Source organism: Mustelus asterias, unplaced genomic scaffold (genome assembly GCF_964213995.1).
Source record: "Mustelus asterias unplaced genomic scaffold, sMusAst1.hap1.1 HAP1_SCAFFOLD_760, whole genome shotgun sequence".
NCBI classification, from domain to species: domain Eukaryota; kingdom Metazoa; phylum Chordata; class Chondrichthyes; order Carcharhiniformes; family Triakidae; genus Mustelus; species Mustelus asterias.
In genome coordinates, this window is record NW_027590708.1 from 167,245 (window position 1) to 191,455 (window position 24,211).

Below are 24,211 nucleotides of genomic sequence, written 5' to 3' on the forward strand. Positions count from 1 at the left end.
ATGCTATTCAGAAAATACCATGAGACCTGGAAAACTTCCTGACATCCCATCAAACACCCATTGTCCAAAGGAATTCAGAGACATAAAGCAATTATCACACTCTTAAACCAAACTTTACATATTAAAACTCTAGACCAGAAAACCCATTAACGGGATAACTATAAAAGAAAACCATTTACACATCAAACTCCACACCCACAAACCTATTGAAACAGGATGATTATATCAGGAAACCACTCACAAACCATTTACATATCAAAACAGATCGTTACTATAACTGTACTCCGTTTTGGCAGGCAAGCAGAGTACTTTTCGGGACTGTCTTGTCTGTGTCCTGATTGTACCTCCGTCGACGTAAAACACTATAATAAACTGTGCTGCTATCAATCTTGGCTCTGGGTGCGAGTGGTGTGGTATCTGTTCACTCGCGCTAACAATTGGGGGCTCGTCCGGGATCGTGACCGCCGCTGGAACATCGCCTCTCAAACACTGGGTGAGTATCTTTACTCATCTAAAGTCCGCGGGAATTCCCAGTGCCAGCGGTGTTCCACGGCTGCCGCGATCTGAACTTGTGAACAGAGCCCGATCGAGAGCTGCACAGCGGGGTAGGTTCTTCTTTGGGCGGGTGAGCGGGGTCGCGAATTGTAATTGATTGTGTACTGTTGCATTCCGCGTATCCCTGACAGCGGACCCGACCAGACATTAGCTGACCCAAAAGGTACCTAAGGAAGACAAGGGTTAAGTGGCCGGGAGGCCGGGAGGACGTCCAGGGTTAGGGCCAATGAACGCGGACTCACGAAGTTCGGTTTAAGTCCAGGCGCTGCAAGTCGGGTAGGACCTCTGCAGGCGCGAAAGTCTGGGCCACTGGAAACAGATCCGCGAGGAGTCTGCTACATGTCCGGGCGCTACTAAGTCTGGAGCCTCTGTGAGTGCTTCGGGCACTACAAGCAGGAGACCTCTGGTAGCGCGAAAGAACGGCTACACGCCGGGGGAACTCCTACCTGCGGTCAATCCCACGCTTGTCCGCACCCAGGTCAGGGTGATTCCCGGGGAGATAGGGAAACGGCGAGCCTCTGTGGATTGATTTAGCGGTAGGATTTGGTCAGGAAAGAGTGGCCCCCGGCCCCTGTAGTCGTGGTCAGAGCCCCCCCTGTCTCTGTGAGCGGTGATCTCCCCGTTACATGCAGGACGGGCTCTGCGTGTTACTGCTGAAGGTTTAAAGGTACTGACAGTGGAAACACCAAACCAGGAACCCCAGGGATACCTACACAAGTATCTGTGGGAAGCACCAAACCAGGATTAGTACACCACTGATCTTAGCTAAGAGATTCGACATGGATAGCATTGAGACCATTTTTGAATGGGGGCCGGAAGGGTCCCTCACCCGCTATCTAGCAGATAAAAACAAGAACCTAATTAAAAGCATGATTAAAACAGGGGGGAGTCCCCCGGTAACCACCGATCCCCCAAACGCCAAAGCAGCACCTCTTAAGATCGAATGTATCCCAGGGGGACAAGGGAGAGACGGGCGAGGAAGGCAGGCCCAAATTAAAATGACTTATGTGTCACTCTCGCCAGGGGGCACTATGAAATTACTAGAAAAGCTCCCAACCCTGCAGCCCAGGCACAGTAACGTAATTTTTTGGCAAAAGATGAAAGGGATGCAACTGTGCCACAACTTACACAACCGAGATATAGTAAGAGCCAAGATGCCCGAGAATCACTGGGCTCGGCTCCGGGCAGAACACCAGAATGGGACTTGGTGTGCAGACCTAGACGGGAGCCGCCGGGAGCAGGAACAGGCTCTGACAGGCTTTAAAAACGATATCATCCTGACCATGGGGGAGGTCCCCGTGAGTTGGAGTGTAATAGTAGGAGTAACGCAGAAAAAGGAGGAAGGGGCTCAGGAATACGGGCGACGAAAATTCGATGCCTTTGTAGCCCACGGAGGAATGCCAGATGCAGATAGACAGAACCCGGCATTCCTCCGGTTATATAGGGATGGGCTGAGCCCAGCACACCAAGCTATCCTAAAGACAGGATTGGTAAACTTTAACACCTTCAATGAATTAGAAAACTGGGCTGTCACTGTAGACAACCAGCAAAGGAAAACACAGGGCGCCAGAGTAGGGATATCAGCGGTAGGAACTGAAGGAGGAAATTGCTACAGGTGCGGGGAATTAGGCCATTTCAAAAGGGAATGCCGAGCTATGATCCCGCACCCTCCTAATACATGTAATAAGTGCGGCAGAATCGGACACACCGAATCTACCTGCAAAGACAGAAGGATCCCAAGGAGAGAGAGAGCGCCCCCGAAGAGACTGGAGAAAACCCCGGCAAGCGCCCCAGATATAAGGGAGAATGAGGTGGTTTCGGACCCAGCGCACCTCAGCCACCAGCAGCTGCTGGACATTATACAAACCTTGGCGGCACAAAAATTTGCATGAGTGGCATCGGCCCCCGCCCCGGGAACGGACCCCCGTATCTGGGTGAATGCATCGTTAGGGGGCCGGCGATGCAAAATATTAATAGATACGGGGGCTTCGATATCCCTCACCAACATGGCACTACCCACCACCCACCGTTCCATAGTAGTAGTAGGAATAGGGGGGGATAGGACTATAGCATATCAGAGCGAAGCAGTGTTACTTGAGGTAGAGGGGATCATACTCCCCGTACACTTCTGGGTGGGCCCAAATGAAGAAGGGACAATTTTGGGAATAGACCTCCTGGGAGAGTTAGGAGCAGTGGTGGACGCTTTCAATAAGCGCCTGCTGTGGACGGCAAGGAAAGAACACAAGAGCGGGATCCAAGGATACTGGGTCCCTAATAAGAACGTAGCAGCCATAGGCATGGGGGCTCCGGCTCCGACGGCCCGAGACTGGAAGAAGGAGGGACTAGTGGGACTCTTATGTCAAGCACTACCCCGGGTCTGGGCTACAGGCAAGCAAGACTGCGGTCTCGTCACAATCCTTCCTTTACAAATACAAGGACCAGCCCATGCCCCTCATAAACAATATCCCATAAAACCCGAGGCGTTACAGGCAACCGAAACAATCGTCCAGGCTTTGGTTAAACGGGGCATCCTGAGACCCACCGTGTCCCACACAAATTCCCCGATGTGGCCCGTCCGTAAGCCAGACGGGAACTACCGACTAACCATCGACTATACCGCCCTGAATAAGGTCACCCCAAAGGAACACCCTATCGTTGCGAGCCCGGCCACTATATTTAACGGACTGCGACCTGAATATTGTATCTTCTCCGTGCTAGACATAGCAAACGGATTCTGGTCAATTCCACTCCACCCAGACTCCCAGGAGAAGTTTGCCTTCACCTGTGGAGGTGGACAGTACACCTGGACCCGTCTCCCCCAGGGATTCCACAATAGCCCCAACATATTCCACCGGGTTATGAGCAAAGCCCTCGAAAATTGTAACTTATCCCCCTATGAGAGCGCTTTTCTCCAATATGTGGATGACATCTTGATCGCCTCCACTAACCCGACGGGGCATTTGGGAGCCCTGTCAGTAATCCTGCGGGGCTTACAAACAGCAGGATTTAAGGTTAACCCAACTAGCGCAACTCGCAGATCAGAAGGGGGTGCTGGATGACCGGACCCTGAAGGGGATGACACGAGTATATCCAGTAATCCCCGACTGCGAGGTTAGTGAGGGCACCGGGATAGGAATGGTTCTGCTAATTCCAACGGTCACACAGGACGCTGGACCATTCCCCATCTTCCGAATTGAAAATATTGGTGTTGTTAGGGGCAATGCTTCCCTCCGCTACCACATAACCGAAAACATGGCCATCTCCAAACATGGCATAATGTCCAGTGTTTCTCTCGCAGGGTGCAAGCAGAGGGGAGAGGTCACCATCTGTCCTCACCCACTGAGACAAGGAGAGGCAGCAGAATGTGGGTTTAACCGAACACAGGACTGCACCTTAGAGATTATACCCGTAGACCCACATTTCGCCCGGGCAGGATACGGGGGGCGGGGTAGATACTGTGTAGCTACCACACGTACATCATTCACATATAACGGATTAACATGCCCAATCCCCGACCCTAACTTCTGTTTTACCCCTCGCAAGCCAGTCACTATAGGTCAAGCTCACATCACCAATATCCGAAATAGGCAGACCATAGCCTTTAATGCCACAGACCCCCTAAAAGACAACCTAAGAGACTACCAAGAACCCGAGCAAGCCCCCATCCCACACCTGACCGAAGTCCTAAGGGAGCTCCGACTTAAAGTAGGACACTCCGTCCGATTATACCACCGGTTACAGTCACACATCAAAACCTTGGAACAAGATACCGAGACGGCGTTACGAAGTCAAACATGGGTACAGAAGGTGTGGGACTGGGGTCTAAATGTAAACATCCACCCCTGGGTCCGAATTACATCGCACACACTGGTGGTCATCCAACTCATCTTAGCCCTTTCCTGGGGATTGGCTACATGTTACACCTACCGCCAGCGGAAGAGAATGAAAGCACATAAGAACTTAGTTAGAACAATTGGTATGATGGGGCAGGTAACCAAGCGGGATGATTACTCCCGCCTACACATGATTTGACAAACTCCGGGACTTCCCTAAACTGTACGACTGCAGCGTACGGAGGCAGGAAGCACCGGACACAAAATATAATAAAGGGGAGAAAGATCGGTTAGAAAAGTGAAAAGGAAATAAACAACAAAAATTCACTTTTGACCGACAGGGGGGACTGTAGGCGGGCATAAATTTTGTGGGTATTAGGATTAGAATATTTCTTAAACTATAACTCGATAAATGAAGCAAAACAGGACAGCATTCAGCCAGAAAGGTGTGAGTAAGGCAAGCAGGCATCTTTTAAACACAGAAACCAGGTTGACAAAGACTCAGGAACTCGCATCAATATGCTATTCAGAAAATACCATGAGACCTGGAAAACTTCCTGACATCCCATCAAACACCCATTGTCCAAAGGAATTCAGAGACATAAAGCAATTATCACACTCTTAAACCAAACTTTACATATTAAAACTCTAGACCAGAAAACCCATTAACGGGATAACTATAAAAGAAAACCATTTACACATCAAACTCCACACCCACAAACCTATTGAAACAGGATGATTATATCAGGAAACCACTCACAAACCATTTACATATCAAAACAGATCGTTACTATAACTGTACTCCGTTTTGGCAGGCAAGCAGAGTACTTTTCGGGACTGTCTTGTCTGTGTCCTGATTGTACCTCCGTCGACGTAAAACACTATAATAAACTGTGCTGCTATCAATCTTGGCTCTGGGTGCGAGTGGTGTGGTATCTGTTCACTCGCGCTAACAGTATGAGGATGGCCCGACTAGAGAGGGGGCAAAACTTGACCTCCTCTTGGGAAATAAGGAAAGGCAGGTGACAGAAGTGTTAGTGAGGGATCACTTTGGGACCAGTGACCATAATTCTATTCATTTTAAGATAGCTATGGGGAATGATATGTCTGTCCCAAAAGTTAATATTCTAAATTGGGGCAAGGCCAATTTTGATGGTATCAGGCAGGAACTTTCAAAAGTTAATTGGGGGAGTCTGTGGGAAGGGAAAAGGATGTCTGGTAAATGGCACGCTTTCAAAAGTGTGCTAACCAGGGTTCAGGGTAAACACATTCCCCTTAGAGTGAAGGGCAAGGCTGGCAGAAGTCAGGAACCCTGGAGGACTCGGGATATTGAGGCCCTGGTCAAGAAGAAGAAAGAGGCACATGAAGTGCATAGGCGGCTGGGATCAAGTTAATCTCTTGAAGAGTATAGGGGGTGTAGGAGTAGAGTTACATAGAACAGTACAGCACAGTACAGGCTCTTCAGCCCTCGATGTTGTGCCGAGCTTTGTCCGAAACCAAGATCAAGCTATCCCACTCCCTATCATTCTGGTGTGCTCCATGTGCCTATCCAATAACCGCTTGAAAGTTCCTCAAGTGTCCGACTCCACTATCACAGCAGGCAGTCCATTCCACCCCCTACCACTGTCCGAGTAAAGAACCTACCTCGGATATCCCTCCTATATCTCCCACCATGAACCTTATAGTTATGCCCCCTAGTAACAGCTACATTCACCCGAGGAAATAGTCTCTGAACGTCCACTCTATCTATCCCCCTCATCATATAAACCTCTATTAAGGTCACCTCTCATCCTCCTCCGCTCTAAAGAGAAAAGCCCGAGCTCCCTCAACCTTTCCTCATAAGACCTACCCTCCAAACCAGGCAGCATCCTGGTAAATCTCCTCTGCACTCTCTCCAATGCTTCCACATCCTTCTTATAGTGAGGTGACCAGAACTGCACACAATATTCCAAATGTGGTCTCACCAAGTTGCAGCATAACCCCACAGCTCTTAAACTCAAACCCCCTGTTAATGAACGCTAACACACTCTCGGCCTTCTTCACGGCTCTATCCACTTGAGTGGCAACCTTCAGAGATCTGTGGATATGAACCCCAAGATCTCTCTGTTCCTCCACATTCCTCAGAACCCTGCCGTTGACCCTGGAATCCACATTCAAATTTGTCCTACCAAAATAAATCACCTCGCACTTATCAGGGTTAAACTCCATTTGCCATTTTTCGGCCCAGCTCTGCTTCCTATCAATGTCTCTTTGCAGCCTACAACAGCCCTCCACCTCATCCACTACTCCACCAATCTTGGTGTCATCCGCAAATTTACTGACCCCCCCTTCAGCCCCCTCCCCCAAGTCATTGATAAAAATCACAAATAGCAGAGGACCCAGCACTGATCCCTGTGGTACACCGCTGGTAACTGGTCTCCAGTCTGAAAATTTTCCATCCACCACCACCCTCTGTCTTCTATGAGATACAGTAAGAAGTTTAACAACACCAGGTTAAAGTCCAACAGGTTTATTTGGTAGCAAAAGCCACACATGAGATAGCCAGTTACTGATCCAATCGGCTAAATTTCCCTCTATCCCACACCTCCTTACTTTCTTCATGAGCCGACCATGGGGAACCTTATCAAACGCCTTACTAAAATCCATGTATACGACATCAACTGCTCTACCTTCATCTACACACTTAGTTACCTCCTCAAAGAATTCAATCAAATTTGTTAGGCAAGACTTACCCTTCACGAATCCGTGTTGACTATCCCGGATTAAGCTGCATCTTTCCAAATGGTCATAAATCCTATCCCTCAGGACCTTTTCCATTAACTTACCGACCACCGAAGTAAGACTAACCGGCCTATAATTGCTAGGGTCATTCCTATTTCCTTTATTGAACAGAGGAATAACATTCGCCACTCTCCAGTCCTCTGGCACTATCCCCGTGGACAGTGAGGACCCAAAGATCTAAGCCAAAGGCTCTGCAATCTCATCCCTTGCCACCCAAAGAATCTTAGGATATATCCCATCTGGTCCAGGGGACTTATCAACCCTCAGGTTTTTCAAAGTTGCTAATACATCTCCCTCAGAACATCTACCTCCTCCAGCCTATCAGTCTGTATCTCACACTCATCCTCAAAAACACGGCCCCTCTCCTTGGTGAACACTGAAAAGTATTCATTCATCGCCTCCTAGTTGAGAGAAATCAGGAGGGCAAAAAGGGACACGAAATTGTTTTGGCAGATAAGGCAAAGGAGAATCCAAAGAGCTTCTACAAACACATAAAGGGCAAAAGAGTAACAAGGGAGAGAGTAGAGCCTCTTAAGGATCAACAAGGTAATCTATGTGCGGATCCACAAGAGATGGGTGAGATCCTAAATGAATATTTCTCATCAATATTTACTGTTGAGAAAAGCATGGATGTTAGGGAACTTGGGGAAATATTGATGTCTTGCGGAGTGTTCATATTACAGAGTAAGAGGTGCTGGAAGTCTTAAAGCACATCAAGGTAGATAAATCTGCGGGGCGTGATGAGGTATATCCCAAGACGTTGTGGGAGGCTAGGGAGGAAATTGCGGGTCCCCTAGCCGAGATATTTGAATCATCGATAGTCACGGGTGAGGTGCCTGAAGATTGGAGAGTGGCAAATGTTGTGCCTTTGTTTAAAAAGGGCTGCAGGGAAAAGCCTGGGAACTACAGACCGGTGAGCCTCACATTTGTGATGGGTAAGTTGTTGGAAGGTATTTTGAGAGACAGGATCTACAGGCATTTAGAGACGCAAGGATTGATTAGGGACAGTCAGCATGGCTTTGTGAGTGGAAAATCATGTCTCACAAATTTGATGGAGTTTTTTGAAGGGGTAACCAAGAAGGTAGATGAGGGCAGTGCAGTTGATGTTGTCTACATGGACTTTAGCAAGGCCTTTGACAAGGTACCGCATGGTAGGTTGTTGCATAAGGTTAAATCTCACGGGATCCAGGGTGAGGTATCTAAATGGATACAAAACTGGCTTCTTGACAGAAGCCAGAGGGTGGTAGAGAGTTGTTTTTCAAACTGGAGGCCTGTGACCAGCGGTGTGCCTCAGGGATCAGTGCTGGGCCCACTGTTATTTGTCATTTATATTAATGATTTGGATGAGAATTTAGGAGGCATGGTTAGTAAGTTTGCAGATGACACCAAGATTGGTGGCATGGTGGACAGTGAGGAAGGTTATCTCCAATTGCAGCGGGATCTTGATCAATTGGGCCAGTGGGCTGACAAATGGCAGATGGAGTTTAATTTAGACAAATGCGAGGTAATGCATTTTGGTAGATTGAACCAGGGCAGGACTTACTCAGTTAATGGTAGGGCGTTGGGGAGAGTTACAGAACAAAAAGATCTCGGGGTACATGTTCATAGCTCCTTGAAAGTGGAGTCACAGGTGGACAGAGTGGTGAAGAAGGCATTCGGCATGTTTTGTTTCATCGGTCAGAACATTGAATACAGGAGTTGGGACGTCTTGTTGAAGTTGTACAAGACATTGGTAAGGCCACACTTGGAATACTGTGTGCAATTCTGGTCACCCTATTATAGAAAGGATAATATTAAACTGTTGTTGTTCGTCCATCGTCGTTGATGAGGTCCTCGGCACCATTAGTCATTATGAGGCTGGATGCGGTGTGTCCGAAGATGACTGATCCGGCCAATTCGGGCACGGAATGTCCTGGCACATATTGGGCAAACCTGTGTAGGCGCTGTAGTTGTTGCGCTGGTGGCTCTGGACTTGCGCAGCTCAGACTTAAGTTGTGCTTCAGCATTGCACCTTGCTTCATAAGCTTGACAGCCCTTGTGGATGAGGCAGCGCCAGGGAGGGCGGTTTTGTGCCAGCGTTTCCCAGGTGGTCGTGTCTATGTCAAGCGACTTCAGGGAGGCCTTGAGTGTGTCTTTGTAACGTTTCTTCTGCCCTCCATGCGAGCGTCTTCCAGCAGAGAGTTCCCCAAAAAGGAGCTGCTTGGGGATGCGCTCGTCCGGCATACGGATGACATGACCTGCCCACCGGGTCTGTGCTCTCATCAGCAGTGTGTGGACTGATGGTAGACTTGCTCTAGAGAGAACTTCAGTGTCCGGTACTTTGTCTTGCCATCTGATGTGTAATATTCTGCGAAGACAAGTCATGTGGAAATGATTGAGCTGTCTTGCATGCCTTCGATACACAGTCCACGTTTCACAGGCATACAGGAGGGTAGTGAGTACCACGGCGCTGTAGACCTTCAGTTTTGTTGCTGGGCTGATTCCTCAACGTTCCCATACAGTGGAACGCAGTCTACCGAAAGCCCAACGTGCCTTTGCTATTCTGCAGTTAACTTCTGTATCAATAGTCACTGCTCAGGAGAGGGTGCTGCCAAGATAAGTGAACTGGTCCACTGCCTGTAGTTTCTGCCCTTTGATTGTGATTATGGGTTCTGTGTACGGTGCATGGGGAGCAGGCTGGTGCATGGGGAGCAGGCTGGGCAGGGGGAGCAGGCTGGGGCACGGGGAGCAGGCTGGGGCACGGGGAGCAGGCTGGGGCACGGGGAGCAGGCTGGGGCACGGGGAGCAGGCTGGGGCACGGGGAGCAGGCTGGGGCACGGGGAGCAGGCTGGGGCACGGGGAGCAGGCTGGGGCACGGGGAGCAGGCTGGGGCACGGGGAGCAGGCTGGGACACGGGGAGCAGGCTGGGGCACGGGGAGCAGGCTGGGGCACGGGGAGCAGGCTGGGGCACGGGGAGCAGGCTGGGGCACGGGGAGCAGGCTGGGGCACGGGGAGCAGGCTGGGGCACGGGGAGCAGGCTGGGGCACGGGGAGCAGGCTGGGGCACGGGGAGCAGGCTGGGGCACGGGGAGCAGGCTGGGGCACGGGGAGCAGGCTGGGGCACGGGGAGCAGGCTGGGGCACGGGGAGCAGGCTGGGGCACGGGGAGCAGGCTGGGGCACGGGGAGCAGGCTGGGGCACGGGGAGCAGGCTGGGGCACGGGGAGCAGGCTGGGGCACGGGGAGCAGGCTGGGGCACGGGGAGCAGGCTGGGGCACGGGGAGCAGGCTGGGGCACGGGGAGCAGGCTGGGGCACGGGGAGCAGGCTGGGGCACGGGGAGCAGGCTGGGGCACGGGGAGCAGGCTGGGGCACGGGGAGCAGGCTGGGGCACGGGGAGCAGGCTGGGGCACGGGGAGCCGGCTGGGGCACGGGGAGCCGGCTGGGGCACGGGGAGCCGGCTGGGGCACGGGGAGCCGGCTGGGGCACGGGGAGCCGGCTGGGGCACGGGGAGCCGGCTGGGGCACGGGGAGCCGGCTGGGGCACGGGGAGCCGGCTGGGGCACGGGGAGCCGGCTGGGGCACGGGGAGCCGGCTGGGGCACGGGGAGCCGGCTGGGGCACGGGGAGCCGGCTGGGGCACGGGGAGCCGGCTGGGGCACGGGGAGCCGGCTGGGGCACGGGTAGCAGGCTGGGGCAGGATTCGGTCTTTTTAATGTTGTTGGTGAGTCCAAAGTTGTCACAAGCCGTGGAGAATTTGTCCATACCGACTTGCATCTCTGGCTCTGAGCCAGTATACAGGGCGCAGTCATCGGCAAAGAGGAGGTCTCTCAGAACAGTCTCCTTCACTAATAGCTTGAAGTCTCCTCAGGTTGAAGAGCTTCCCACCCACTCTGTACTTAAGGCTGATTCCAGCATCATTCAGCATGGCAGTAACCATCATGCTGAACAGTGTGGGTGTGAGCACACAGCCCTGTTTGACACCATTGGTGACTGGGAATGCCTCAGAGGATTCTCCGCCGTCCAGTACTCTGGCCATCATGGAACTGGCGTTCCATCTGAGTGAATTTGGGGGGGCAGCTGAACTTTGACACGATCCTCCACAGGCCTTGTCGGCTGACAGTGTCGAACGCTTTCGCGAGGTCAATAAAGATTGTGTAGAGCTCGCGATTCTGCTCCTGACACTTCTCCTGAAGTTGGCGCGCGGCAAAAATCATGTCAATAGTCCCGCGACCTTTGCGGAAGCCGCACTGTGACTCTGGAAGCAGGCCCAGCTCCAGATGAGTGACCAGACGATTCAGCAGGAATCTTGCGAGGGTTTTTCCTGCGATGGAGAGCAGTGAGATTCCTCGGTGGTTGTCGCATACTTGCCGATTGCCCTTCCTCTTGGAGAGGTGTACGGTGGAAGCATCTTTAAGTTCCTGAGGACTGGATCCTTGCTTCCAAAAGGACTGGAACAACTTGGTGAGCTTCTCGCTAAGTACAGGACCAGCAGCTTTATAGATCTCTGCGGGTATGGCGTCTGTCCCTGGGGCTTTGCCACTAGATAGCTGGCTAACAGCTTTCATGACTTCGGCAACTACCGGTGGGTCATCCATGGCGCTGTTGATATCGACCTGGGGAATCCTGTCTATCGCCTCATTGTTAATAGATGATGGTCGGTTGAGGACGGCTTCAAAGTGTTCAGCCCATCTCTGCAGGATTTGAGCCCTCTCTGTAATGAGAGTTGTACCATCTGTACTCAGGAGGGGGGAACTCCCGAGAGATTGAGGTCCGTAGAGAGTGTTGAGGGCTTCATAGAACCGTTTCAAATCGTTTGTCAGCGTATCCCTGTATTTCATCTGCCTTGGCACTCAGCCAGGCATCCTGCATTTTTCACAGTTTATTCTGGACTGTCCTGCGAGCACTGGTAAAGGCATTTTCTTAGCAGCCGATGATGGGTTGTTCTGACAGGCACGATGAAGACTTTTCAACAAGTAGAGCCTGTATCTCCTCATTGTTCTCATCGAACCAGTCATGCTGCTTGCGGGTAGAGGGCCCGAGCATCTTAGTGCAGATGAATGGACAGCATCCCTGAGGCGTTCCCAGTCGTCCCCAGCACTGCCTGCGAGGTGTAGGTCAGCAAGCTTGGTTTCTAAGTCTTCAGCCAGTGCTGAAGCTTTGCTGGAGTTCTTTAGCTTGGCCACATTGATTCTTTTCATAACCTTGCTTCCTTGTGGTCTTGGGTCTGATGCGGAGCCTCATTTTGGAGACAATGAGCCTGTGATCTGTCCAACAGTCAGCACCACACATGGCCTTGGTCACTCTGACATCCTGCCTGTCTTTTCTCCTGACAATGACATAGTCGATAAGATGCCAGTGCTTAGAGTGGGGGGGCATCCAGGAGGTCTTGTTACGGGTAGGCAGACGGAAGGTTGTGCTGGTGATGAGGAGGGCGTGTGCTGCACAGGTCTTCATTAAGAGTAGGCCGTTACTGTTACACTTGCCGACTCCATGCCTCCCAATGGCCCCCGGCCAGAATGCAGAGTCACACCCTACTCTTGCATTGAAGTCACCAAGCAAGATCAGCTTGTCTGCTCACTGCTGATAGTAGCGCGTCTAGTTCTTCGTAGAACTTGTCTTTCGTCTCGTCCGGGTTGTTCATTGTGGGGCATAAGCGCTGATCAGGGTGGCTTGACTTCTGTTCTGTAGCGGAAGCTGTAATGTCATAAGCCGGTCGTTCACACCCTTGGGGAGACTAACAAGTTTCCGAACAAGGTGACTCCTGATGACGAATCCAACTCCAGCACCACGACGCTCATCGCTGCCCCGACTGCTCCAGAAGAAAGTCTTTCCACCTCCAGTTTCAGTCAGCTGACCTACGTTGGCAAGACGAGTTTCACTCAGGGTTGCAATGTCAATGTTGTATCTTGCAAGCTCTCGAGCAACTAAGGCTGTTCTTCTCTCTGGTCTGTCTGCTGTAGGGTTGTCCAAAAGCGTGCGCACGTTCCAAGTGCCAATGGTGAGCGGTGTCACCTTGTGTTTTATTTTGTTTGTTCGACCGCAAGATGGGATCCCCTCCAGCCGCGGTAAACTGGCCAGGGTGTAGTGAAGCAGGCAATGTTTAGGGCACCTTTTCTAGCCCCTTCCTCAATCTATGGAGGTGAGCAGTGCGTTCCTGAAGAGGGCTGCTCATTCGCCCGGGTAGATGCAGAGTTTCACTGCTGCTTTGGTCAGTGGAAGACGACCATTAGAGCTGAGCCGCCTGTGTGCGGGTCCGTGACTACAGCTCCCAGTGTATCCACACCTACTGCTTCGTCACTCGCCCATCGCCACAGGACTTCAAAGGTTGAACCGGATGATGATGATGTCGAGACTAGCGCGTGATTTGGATTAAAGGGAGGGAGAGCTGCGCAGTGTCAACCTCGCTCTCTCTTCCCAATTCCCATCTGGATCCAGTGGCAAGACAGAATCGAAACGGCTGGAGATGGGACTAGGTGCAGTGGGTGACCAGGATGTCGACTGTGTCTTATCCTGCTCTTCACGTTCCATGACGCTTGCAGAGACCGCCGCCTTGACCGTTGGACCTTCCATTGGTCTCGTCCGCTCGATCCGCCGGAGTCTGTCTGTCTTATGCTGGGATAGACATCTCCCAATCTCACCGAGGGTTGAGACCGATCGGCTACCCTCACTTGGTTTAGCCGGCTTGTCGAAGCCATTGCCCGGGGTGTGGCCGCTGTCGCATGCAAACAGCTACAGGGAGCCAGAAGTGAGAGCTGAGTGCCAGGTGGGGACCGAAGGTGGACAAACGGCCCTAAAAAGGATGCGACATGTTCCCCCATCAGAGGTACTCCCCCTCCCTGACACCACATACACGAGAAAGGGTGCAGAAAAGATTTACTAGGATGCTACCGGGACTTGATGGATTGAGTTATAAGGAGAAGCTGGATAGACTGGGACTTTTTTCTCTGAAGCGCAGGAGGCTGAGGGGTGATCTTATAGAGGTCTATAAAATAATGAGGGGCACATATCAGCAAGATAGTCAATATCTTTTCCCAAAGGTAGGGGAGTCTAAAACTGGAGGGCATAGGTTTAAGGTGAGAGGGAAGAGATACAAAAGGGTCCAGAGAGGCAATTTTTCACAGAGGGTGGTGAGTGTCTGGAACAAGCTGCCAGAGGTAGTAGTAGAGGCGGGGACAATTTGATCTTTTAAAAAGCATTTAGAAAGTTAGATGGGTAAGATGGGTATAGAGGGATATGGGCCAAATGTAGGCAATTGGGACTAGCTTAGGGGTTTTTTAAAAAAAAAGGGCGGCATGGACAAGTTGGGCCAAAGGGCCTGTTTCCATGCTGTAAACCTCTATGACTCTCTCTCCCCTCGTGCCCTCACCCCTGCGCCCCCTCCCCCCCCCCCCTTGCACCCTCTGGCCCCCCCCCCCGCCTCCCCCGCTCCAGCCCCCCTCACGTGCCCAGTGGTCTCTCCCCCACGCACTCTTTGCCTCCCTCTTCTTCCCTCCCTTCCTCTCTTGGGCGATCTCTCTATCTCCTGCTCCCTCCTGCCTGAGCCCCTGCACTCCCCCACATGTGCTGATTCATTCTCTCATGCTCACTGTGCCTCTTTCCCTCCTCCAGATGTTCACCAACAACAGGATCTGGAAGAAGCGGACAGTGGATATCGGTGTGATTGGTGCTGAGGAAGCTTTGAACTACGGATTCAGGTGAGGTGCAGGGTGGCTGGAGGGATTGTTGGTGACTGGGAATCATGCCCTGCCACTCCCGTATACATCTAACCTCGCCTCTCTCCATCACAGTGGGGTAATGCTCCGCGGATCCGGAATCCACTGGGATCTCAGGAAGATGCAGCCTTACGATGTTTATGACCAGGTGGAGTTTGATGTTCCGATCGGTAGCCGAGGAGACTGTTATGACAGGTCAGCAAACAGCGCGCTGATTTCACACTGATACACTGAGTCTCATCTCGACAGCGTAGAGGAAGCGTTACTCTATCTAACCCCATTCTATACCTGTCCTGGGAGTGTTTGATGGGGACAGTGTAGAGGGTGCTTTACTCTGTATCTAACCCCGTGCTGTACCTGTCCTGGGAGTGTTTGATGGGGGACAGTGTGGAGGGAGCTTTACTCTGTATCTAACCCCGTGCTGTACCTGTCCCGGGAGTGTTTGATGGGGACAGTGTAGAGGGAGATTTACTCTGTATCTAACCCCGTGCTGTACCTGTCCTGGGAGTGTTTGATGGGGGACAGTGTGGAGGGAGCTTTACTCTGTATCTAACCCCGTGCTGTACCTGTCCCGGGAGTGTTTGATGGGGACAGTGTAGAGGAGATTTACTCTGTATCTAACCCCGTGCTGTACCTGTCCTGGGAGTGTTTGATGGGGACAGTGTAGAGGGAGCTTTACTCTGTATCTAACCCCGTGCTGTACGTGTCCTGGGAGTGTTTGATGGGGACAGTGTAGAGGGAGCTTTACTCTGTATCTAACCCCGTGCTGTACCTGTCCATGTTTGATGGGGACAGTGTAGAGGGAGCTTTACTCTGTATCTAACCCCGTGCTGTACCTGTCCTGGGAGTGTTTGATGGGGACAGTGTAGAGGGAGATTTACTCTGTATCTAATCCCGTGCTGTACCTGTCCTGGGAGTGTTTGATGGGGACAGTGTAGAGGGAGATTTACTCTGTATCTAACCCCGTGCTGTACCTGTCCTGGGAGTGTTTGATGGGGACAGTGTGGAGGGAGATTTACTCTGTATCTAACCCTGTGCTGTACCTGTCCTGGGAGTGTTTGATGGGGACAGTGTCGAGGAAGGTTTACTCTGTATCTAACCCCTTGCTGTACATGTCCTGGGAGTGTTTGATGGGGACAGTGTAGAGGGAGCTTTACTCTGTATCTAACCCCGTGCTGTACCTGTCCATGTTTGATGGGGACAGTGTAGAGGGGAGAGCTTTACTCTGTATCTAACCCCATGCTGTACCTGTCCTGGGAGTGTTTGATGGGGACAGTGTAGAGGGAGATTTACTCTGTATCTAACCCCGTGCTGTACCTGTCCTGGGAGTGTTTGATGGGGACAGTGTAGAGGGAGCTTTACTCTGTATCTAACCTGTGCTCCATGCTATTCCACAGGTATCTGTGTCGAGTGGAGGAAATGAGACAGAGTCTGCGAATCATCCTGCAGTGTCTGAATAAAATGCCTGAAGGTGAAATCAAGGTGGATGACGCCAAGGTCTCTCCTCCCAAAAGAAGCGAGATGAAGGTACACACGCAGTCGCGCACTCTCCTGTTACTTGCTTCTGGGATGCATTTGTCACTGGCTGGAACAGCCTGGAGAACATGGTGCTGAGGCCCTGCATTGAGCCACTCCAGGCTGCAGTGTGTAGTAATGGTTTGCCATAATCGAGTGGCTTTTCAGTCGGGGGTCCCGTGCGTTGCTGCATGCTTGGAGTGCAGGTCGACCAGCCTGGCATTTCTTATTCATATTCAAATACCCCCCAGTCACCCTCATAGTAAGGAGGTGCGTTGGTGTAGTGGCATTATCACTGCTCTAATAACCCAGACAGACAGAGTAATACTCTGAGGATAAAGAGTAATATCCTGGGGATGCTGGAATCTGAAACAAAAACAGAAAGTGCTGGAAAATCTCATCAGGTCTGACAGCATCTGTGGGGGGAGAATAGAGCCAACATTTCGAGTCTGGATAACTGCTGTGAGGAGCTCTGACAAATATTCACCCAGATTCAACATTGCCTCTATTCTCAGATGCTTTCACACCTGCTGAGATTTTCCAGAATGCTCTGGGGACTCGGGTTCGAATCCCACCAAGGCTGACGGTGACATTTGACTCTACTGCTGACCGATTGTTGTAAAAACCCATCTGGGTCACTGATGTCCTTCAGGGAAGGAAATCTGCTGTCCTTACCCGGCCTGGCCTACTTGTGACTCCAGAGCCACAGCAATGTGAAATGACTGAGCGAGACACTCAGTTGTATTCAACCTCCACAAAGCAAAAGAAAAGGATTGAAACCGGACAGATCGCCCGGAAACTATAACGGTAAACTCAGCCCTGTTGACCCGGCAAAGTCCTCCTGACTAATATCTGGGGCTTGTGTCTAAATTGGGAGAGCTGTCTCACAGACGAGTCAAGCAACAGCCTGACGTAGTAGAAGCAGGAGGAGGCCATTCGGCCCCTCGAGCCTGCTCCGCCATTCATTACGATCATGGCTGATCATCCAACTCAATAGCCTAATCCTGCTTTCTCCCCATAACCTTTAATCCCATTCACCCCAAGTGCTATATCCAGCCGCCTCTTGAATACATTCAATGTTTTGGCATCAACTACTTCCTGTGGTAATGAGTTCCACAGGCTCACCACTCTTTAGGTGAAGAAATGTCTCCTCACCTCCATCCTAAATGGTCTACCCTGAATCCTCAGACTGTGCCCCCTGGTTCTGGACTCCCCCCACCATCGGGATCATCCTCCCTGCATCTATCCTGTCTAGACCTGTTAGAATTTTGTACGTCTCTGAGATCCCCCCCCATTCATCTGAACTCCAGTGAAAACAATCCTAACCGAGTCAATCTCTCCTCATACATCAGTCCCACCATCCCCGGAATCAGCCTGGTAAACCTTCGCTGCACTCCCTTGAGAGCAAGAACATCCTTCCTCAGAAAAGGAGACCAAAACTGCACACAATACTCTGGGTGTAGCCTCACCAAGGCCCTGTATAATTGCAACAACACATCTCTGCTCCTGCACTCGAACCCTCTCGCAATGAAGACCACATGCCATTTGCCGCCTTTACCGCCTGCTGCACCTGCATGCTTACCTTCAGTGACTGGTGCACAAAGGCACCCAGATCCCACTGCACACTCCCCTCTCCCAATTTATAGCCATTCAGTTAGTAATCTGCCGCCTTGTTTTTGCTTCCAAAGTGAATAACCTCACATTTATCCAAATTATGCTTCATCTGCCATTGATTTGCCCACTTGCCCAACCTGTCCAGATCATTCTGAAGGATCTCTGCATCCTCGTCACAGTTCACCCTCCCACCCAACGTGGTATCATCTGCAAACTTGGAGATGTTACATTTGTTCCCTCATCCAAATCATGAATATATATTGTGAATAGCTGGGGTCTCAGCACCGATCCCTGTGGCACCCCACTAGCTATTGCCAGCCAGTTTGAAAAGCACCCATTAATTCTTACTCTCTGTTTCCTCTCTGCCAACCGATTTTCTATCCATCTCAATACACTTCCCCCAATCCCATGCGCTTTAATCAATAGCTTTCTAAAAGCCCAAATATACCACATCGACTGGCTCCCCCTTGTCAACTCTACTAGTTACATCTTCAAAGAATTCCAACAGATTTGTCACAGCATGATTTCCCCTTCATAAATCCATGCTGACTCTGTCTGATCCTGCCACTGCTTTCTAAATGCTCTGCTATAAAATCCTTGATAATGGAATTGAGAATTTTCCCCACTACCGATGTTAAGCTTACGGGTCTATCATTCCTTGTTTTCTCTCTACCTCCCTTTTTGAATATTAGAGTGACACTCGCTACCCTCCAATCTGCAGGGGCTGTTCCAGAGTCTATAAAATCCTGGAAGATGACCACCAATGCATCCACTATTTCTAGAGCCACTTCCTTAAGTACTCTGGGATGTAGATGATGAGGCCCTGGGGATTTATCCGCCTTCAATCCCATCAACTTCCCCAGTACCATTTCTCTACTAAGATTGATCTCCCTCAGTTCTTCCCTCTCACTAAATCTTGCATTCTCCAACATTTCTGGCATCTGATTTGTGCCCTCTTTTGTGAAGACAGAACCAAAGTATGTATTCAGTTGCTCGACCATTTCTTTGTCCCCTATTATACATGCCCTCATTTCTGTCTGTAGGGGACCTACATTTGTCTTCAACCTCTTTCTCTTCACGTCTCTATAGAAACTCTTAGTGTCAGTCTTTATGTTCCCTGCAAGCTTACTTTTGTACTGTATTTTCCCCTTCTAAATCAATCCCTTGGTCCTTCTCTGCTGATTTTGAAACTGCTCCCTATCCTCAGACCTATTATCTTTCTTGGCCATTCTGTATGCTTCTTCCTTCGATCGGATACTCTCTCTAATTTCCTTTGTAAGCCATGGATTGGCCCTCTTACCCATTTTGCTTTTGTGTCAGACAGGAATAAACAGTTGCTGCAGTTCCCCCATACGTTCCTTGAATGTTTGCCATTGCCTATCCACTGTCATGCCTTTTAGTAACTTCCCTCAATCTATCAAGGCCAACTCACGCCTCATAGTTTCCTTTATTAAGATTCAGCACCCTAGTCTCTGAATCAACTACTTCACTCTCCACCTTGAGAAAGAGCTCTATCATGTTATGGTCGCTCATCCCCAAGGGGTCTCGTACAGCTAGATTGGCCATGATTCCCTTCTCATTACACAGTACCCAGTCTTAAGATGGCCTGCTCTCTAGTTCGTTCCTTCACATATTGGTCAAGAAAATCATCCCATATACACTCCAAGAATTCCTCCTCTACGGCATTGTGGCTAATTTGATTTGCCCAATCTATGTGCAGATTAAAATCACCCGTGATCACTGATATTCCCTTATCACATACATCACTAATTTCATGTTTAATGCCATTCCCAACATCGCCACTGCGGTTTGGGGGTCTATATATGATTCTCTCAGAATCATACCTTACAGATAATGTCCCAGACTCTACCATCACCATTCATTAGTGTGTCCTATCCCACTGGCAGAGGTGGTACAGTCCGGAGGAAGTTGCCCTGGGAGTCTTGAAGTCTCATGGCACCAGGTCATACATGGGCAAGGAAACCTCCGGCTGATTAATGCGTACCGTTTTCCCCCTCAGCTGATGAATCAGTACGCCCCCACGTTGAACACCAATTGGAGAAAGCACTGGGGGTGACAAGAGTACGGAATGTACTCTGCATGGGGAATTTCAATGTCAGTCACCAAGAGGGGCTCGGTAGCAGCACCCACAGACTGAACTGGCCGGGTCCTGAAGGACATAAGTGTTAGACTGGGACTGCGGTGGATGGTTCCCTCGCCCTGCTCGCTCGCTGTCTCGTGTTTTTGCTCTGTTCCGCACCCTCCCATCACCCACTGTAACTCTTACTGCTCCACAGACCTCAATGGAGTCTCTGATTCACCACTTCAAGTTATACACTGAAGGATACCAGGTCCCGCCAGGAGCCACATACACTGCCATCGAGGCTCCCAAGGTAAGAGTGTCGTCAGAAAATGTAGGGAGTGGTCTCCCTGAGATTTTTGATTTGATTTATTTTTGTCACATATATTAGCATACAGTGAAAAGTATTGTTTTGTGCACATTCTACAGACAAAACATACCATTCATAGCGAAGGAAAGGAGAGTGCAGAATGTAGTGTTACACTCATAGCTAGGGTGTAGAGAAAAATCAAACTTCGTGCAAGGTAAGTCCATTCAAAAGTATGATGGCAGCAGGGAAGAAGCTGTTCTTGAGTCGGTTGGTACGTGACCTCAGATGTTTGTATCTTTTTCCAGAAGGTGGAAGAGAGAATGTCCGGGGTGCATGGGCTCCTTAATTATGCTGGCTGCTTTGCCGAGGCAGTGGGAAGTGTAGACAGAGTCAATGGATGGGAGGCTGGTTTGCGTGATGGATTGGGCTTCATTCAGGACCCTTTGTAGTTTCTTGCGGTCTTGGGCAGAGCAGGAGCCATACCAAGCTGTGATACAACCACATCTGTAAAAGTTGATGATCCCTGTAGTGGACATGCCAAATTTTTTTAATGTTCTGAGAGTAGAGGTGTTGGTGGGCTTTAGTGTCGGCATGGGGGGGGACTAGGACAGATTGTTGGTGATCTGGATACCTAAAAACTTGAAGCTCTCAACCATTTCTACTTTATCCCCATTGATGTAGACAGGGGCCTGTTCTCCTCTGCGCTTCCTGAAGTCGATGACGATCACCTTCGTTTTGTTGACATTGAGGGAGAGATTATTGTTGCTGCACCAGTTCACCAGATTCTCTATCTCATTCCTGTACTCTGTCTCGTCATTGTTTGAGGTCTGACCCACTACAGTGATGTCATCAGCAAACTTGAAAATCAAGTTGGAGGGGAATTTGGTCTCTCAGTCATAGGTGTATAAGGCATAAAGTAGGGGGCTGAGAACACAGCCTTGTGGGGCACCGGTGTTGAGGAAGACCGTGGAGGGGGTGTTGTTCCCTATCCTTGCTGATTGTGGTCTGTGAGTTAGGAAGTTCAGGATCCAGTCACAGAGGGAGGAGCCGAGGCCCAGGCCACAGAGTTTGGAGATGAGTTTCGTAGGAATAATAGTGTTGAAGGCTGAGCTGTAGTCAGTAAGTAGGAGTCTGACATCGGTGTCTTTGTTACCTAGGTGTTCCAGGGTTGAGTGTAGGACCAGGGAGATGACATCTGCTGTGGACCTGTTGCGGCGATAGGCAAACTGTAGGGGATCCAGGCAATGCACCTGGATGTGGGGGTCTTCATGCATAATTGAATGGCGAATACAAATTGACAACTCTTACTAAAACTGTACAGGGTGCTAGTTAGACCACACCTGCAATACTGAACAGTTTGGTCCCCTCATCTAAGGAAAGATACACTGGCATTGGAGGCAGCACAGTAAGAAGTCTCACAACACCAGGGTAAAGTCCAACAGGTTTATTTGGCAGCGCTAGCTTTCGGAGCGCTGCTCCTTCATCAGGTGAGTGAGGACTTGTGTTCACAAACAGGGCATATAAATACACAAACTCAATTTACAAGATAATGGTTGGATAATGGTTTCCAACCATTATCTTGTAAATTGAGTTTGTGTCTGTTTGTGAGTCCTCACTCACCTGATGAAGGAGCTTGAGACTCCGAAAGCTTGCGCTGCCAAATAAACCTGTTGGACTTTAACCTGGTGTTGTGAGACTTCTTACTGTGCCCACCCCAGTCCAACGCCGGCATCTCCACATCATTGGAGGCAGTCCAGAGAAGGTTCACTAGGTTGATCCCAGGTATGGAGAGATTTTCTTATGAGGAGCGGATGAGTAGGTTGGGCCTGAACTCATTGGAGTTTAGGAGAAGGAGAGGCGACCTTACTGAGACATAGAGCATCTACAGGGTAGATGCTGAGAGGTTGTTTCCGCTTGGGGGAGAGTTTGGGACCAGAGGGCAGAATTTCCGAGTAAACAGTCACCCATTTAAGACAGATGAGGAATTTCTTCTCTGAGGGTAGTGAATCTGTGGAAATCTTAATTGCAGAGGTTTGTAGTGTCTCGGTCATTGTTTGATTTGATTTATTATTGTCACATGTATTGACATGCAGTGAAAAGTATTGTTTCTTGCGCGCTATACAGACAAAGCATACTGTTCAGAGAGAAGGAAACGAGAGTGCAGAATGTAGTGTTACAGTCATAGCTAGGGTGTAGAGAAAGATCAACTGAATGAAAGGTAAGTCCATTGAAAAGTCTGACAGCAGCAGGGAAGAAACTGTTCTTGAGTCGGTTGGTACGTGACTTTTGTATCTTTTTCCCCAACTGAAGAAGGTGGAAGAGAGAATGTCTAGAGTGCGTGGGCTCCTTAATTATGCTGGCTGCTTTCTCGAGGCAGTGGGAAGTTTAGACAGAGTCTGTGGATGGGAGGCTGGTTTGCGTGATGGATTGGACGACATTCATGACCTTTTGTAGTTTCTTGCGGTCTTGGGCAGAGCAGGAGTCATCCCAAGCTGTGATACAATCAGAAAGAATGCTTTCTATGGTGCATCTGTAAAAGTTGGTGAGAGTCGTAGCTGACATGCCAAATTTCCTTAGTCTTCTGAGAAAGTAGAGGCATGAAGTATATTCAAGGCTGAGATGGACAGATTTTTTATCAGTAAGGGTTATTGGGATATGGTGGGAGTGGAGTTGAGAATTATCAATCAGTCATGATCTCATTGAATGGCAATGGCAGAGTCGATGGGCCGAATGGCCGACTTCTGCTCCGACATCTTATGGATTTCCAATTTCAGAATGAGATGAGAAATTCTTGTCTGAGGGACGCGAGTCTTCAGATTTGTGGAAGCTCGCCGAATGTTTCTACGGGTGATTTAGATTCTTGAATGAAAAGGGAGTCAAAGGAGGGTTTGGGAGGCGTGGGGAGAGAGATCGAAACTGGGAGGGAGGGAGGTTCAGCAAAGGAGCGGGAGGCTGCGGACAGAGGAAGGGAAGGTTTATTCGCCGCCCCCGGCCGTGCGCCCGCCCGGCCCCGCCCCACCTGCCCCCGGTCCCGCGCGCCCGCCTGCCCCCGGTCCCGCGCGCCCGCCCGGCCCCGCCCCACCCGCCCCCGGCACCGCGCGCCCGCCCGGCCCCGCCCCACCTGCCCCCGGCCCTGCCCGCGCGTCCGCCAGCACACTGGGAGCATTCCGCTTCTCTTTTTCTCCCCCCTGCCCCCCCCCCCCCCCACGACGCCGCCACCCCCCTTCCCCGTCCTCCGGGAGTGAGGAGAGAAAGCTCGATCTGTATTCTGCTAACAGTCTCTCTCGCTCTCTCACCACAGGGGGAGTTTGGCGTTTACCTGGTCTCGGACGGAAGCAGTCGTCCGTATCGCTGCAAGATAAAAGCACCGGGATTCGCCCACTTGGTAGGTCATGTCGGTCTGGTGTATCTGAACCTGTACGAGTCCTAATTTCTAGCTGTGCATGTGGGAAGCAGCAATGTGTCTCTGTCTGTCTGTGTGTTTGTGTGTGTGCCTCTGTCTGTGTGTTTGTGTGTGTGCCTCTGTCTCTGTGTGTGTGTGTGTGTGCCTCTGTTTGTGTGTGTGCCTCTGTTTGTGTGTGTGCCTCTGTGTGTGTGTGTGCCTCTGTCTGTGTGTGTGTGCCTCTGTTTGTGTGTGTGCCTCTGTGTGTGTGTGTGCCTCTGTCTGTGTGTGTGTGTGCCTCTGTCTGTGTGTGTGTGTGCCTCTGTCTGTGTGTGTGTGTGCCTCTGTCTGTGTGTGTGTGTGCCTCTGTCTGTGTGTGTGTGTGCCTCTGTCTGTGTGTGTGTGTGCCTCTGTCTGTGTGTGTGTGTGCCTCTGTCTGTGTGTGTGTGTGCCT

At 50.7% G+C, this 24,211-nt stretch overlaps 1 protein-coding gene across 1 annotated transcript in view; it reads left to right on the plus strand.

The window, feature by feature from the left end:
• The window catches only part of ndufs2 (NADH:ubiquinone oxidoreductase core subunit S2), a 42,193-nt gene that overhangs the window by 10,629 nt on the left and 7,353 nt on the right, over positions 1–24,211 (plus strand). Inside the window, exons 8-12 of the mRNA XM_078205464.1 lie at positions 14,753–14,838; positions 14,932–15,051; positions 16,254–16,383; positions 20,283–20,378; positions 23,677–23,760. Coding sequence (XP_078061590.1) covers positions 14,753–14,838; positions 14,932–15,051; positions 16,254–16,383; positions 20,283–20,378; positions 23,677–23,760 — 516 coding nt within the window. The remainder of the gene's footprint in view (positions 1–14,752; positions 14,839–14,931; positions 15,052–16,253; positions 16,384–20,282; positions 20,379–23,676; positions 23,761–24,211) is intronic.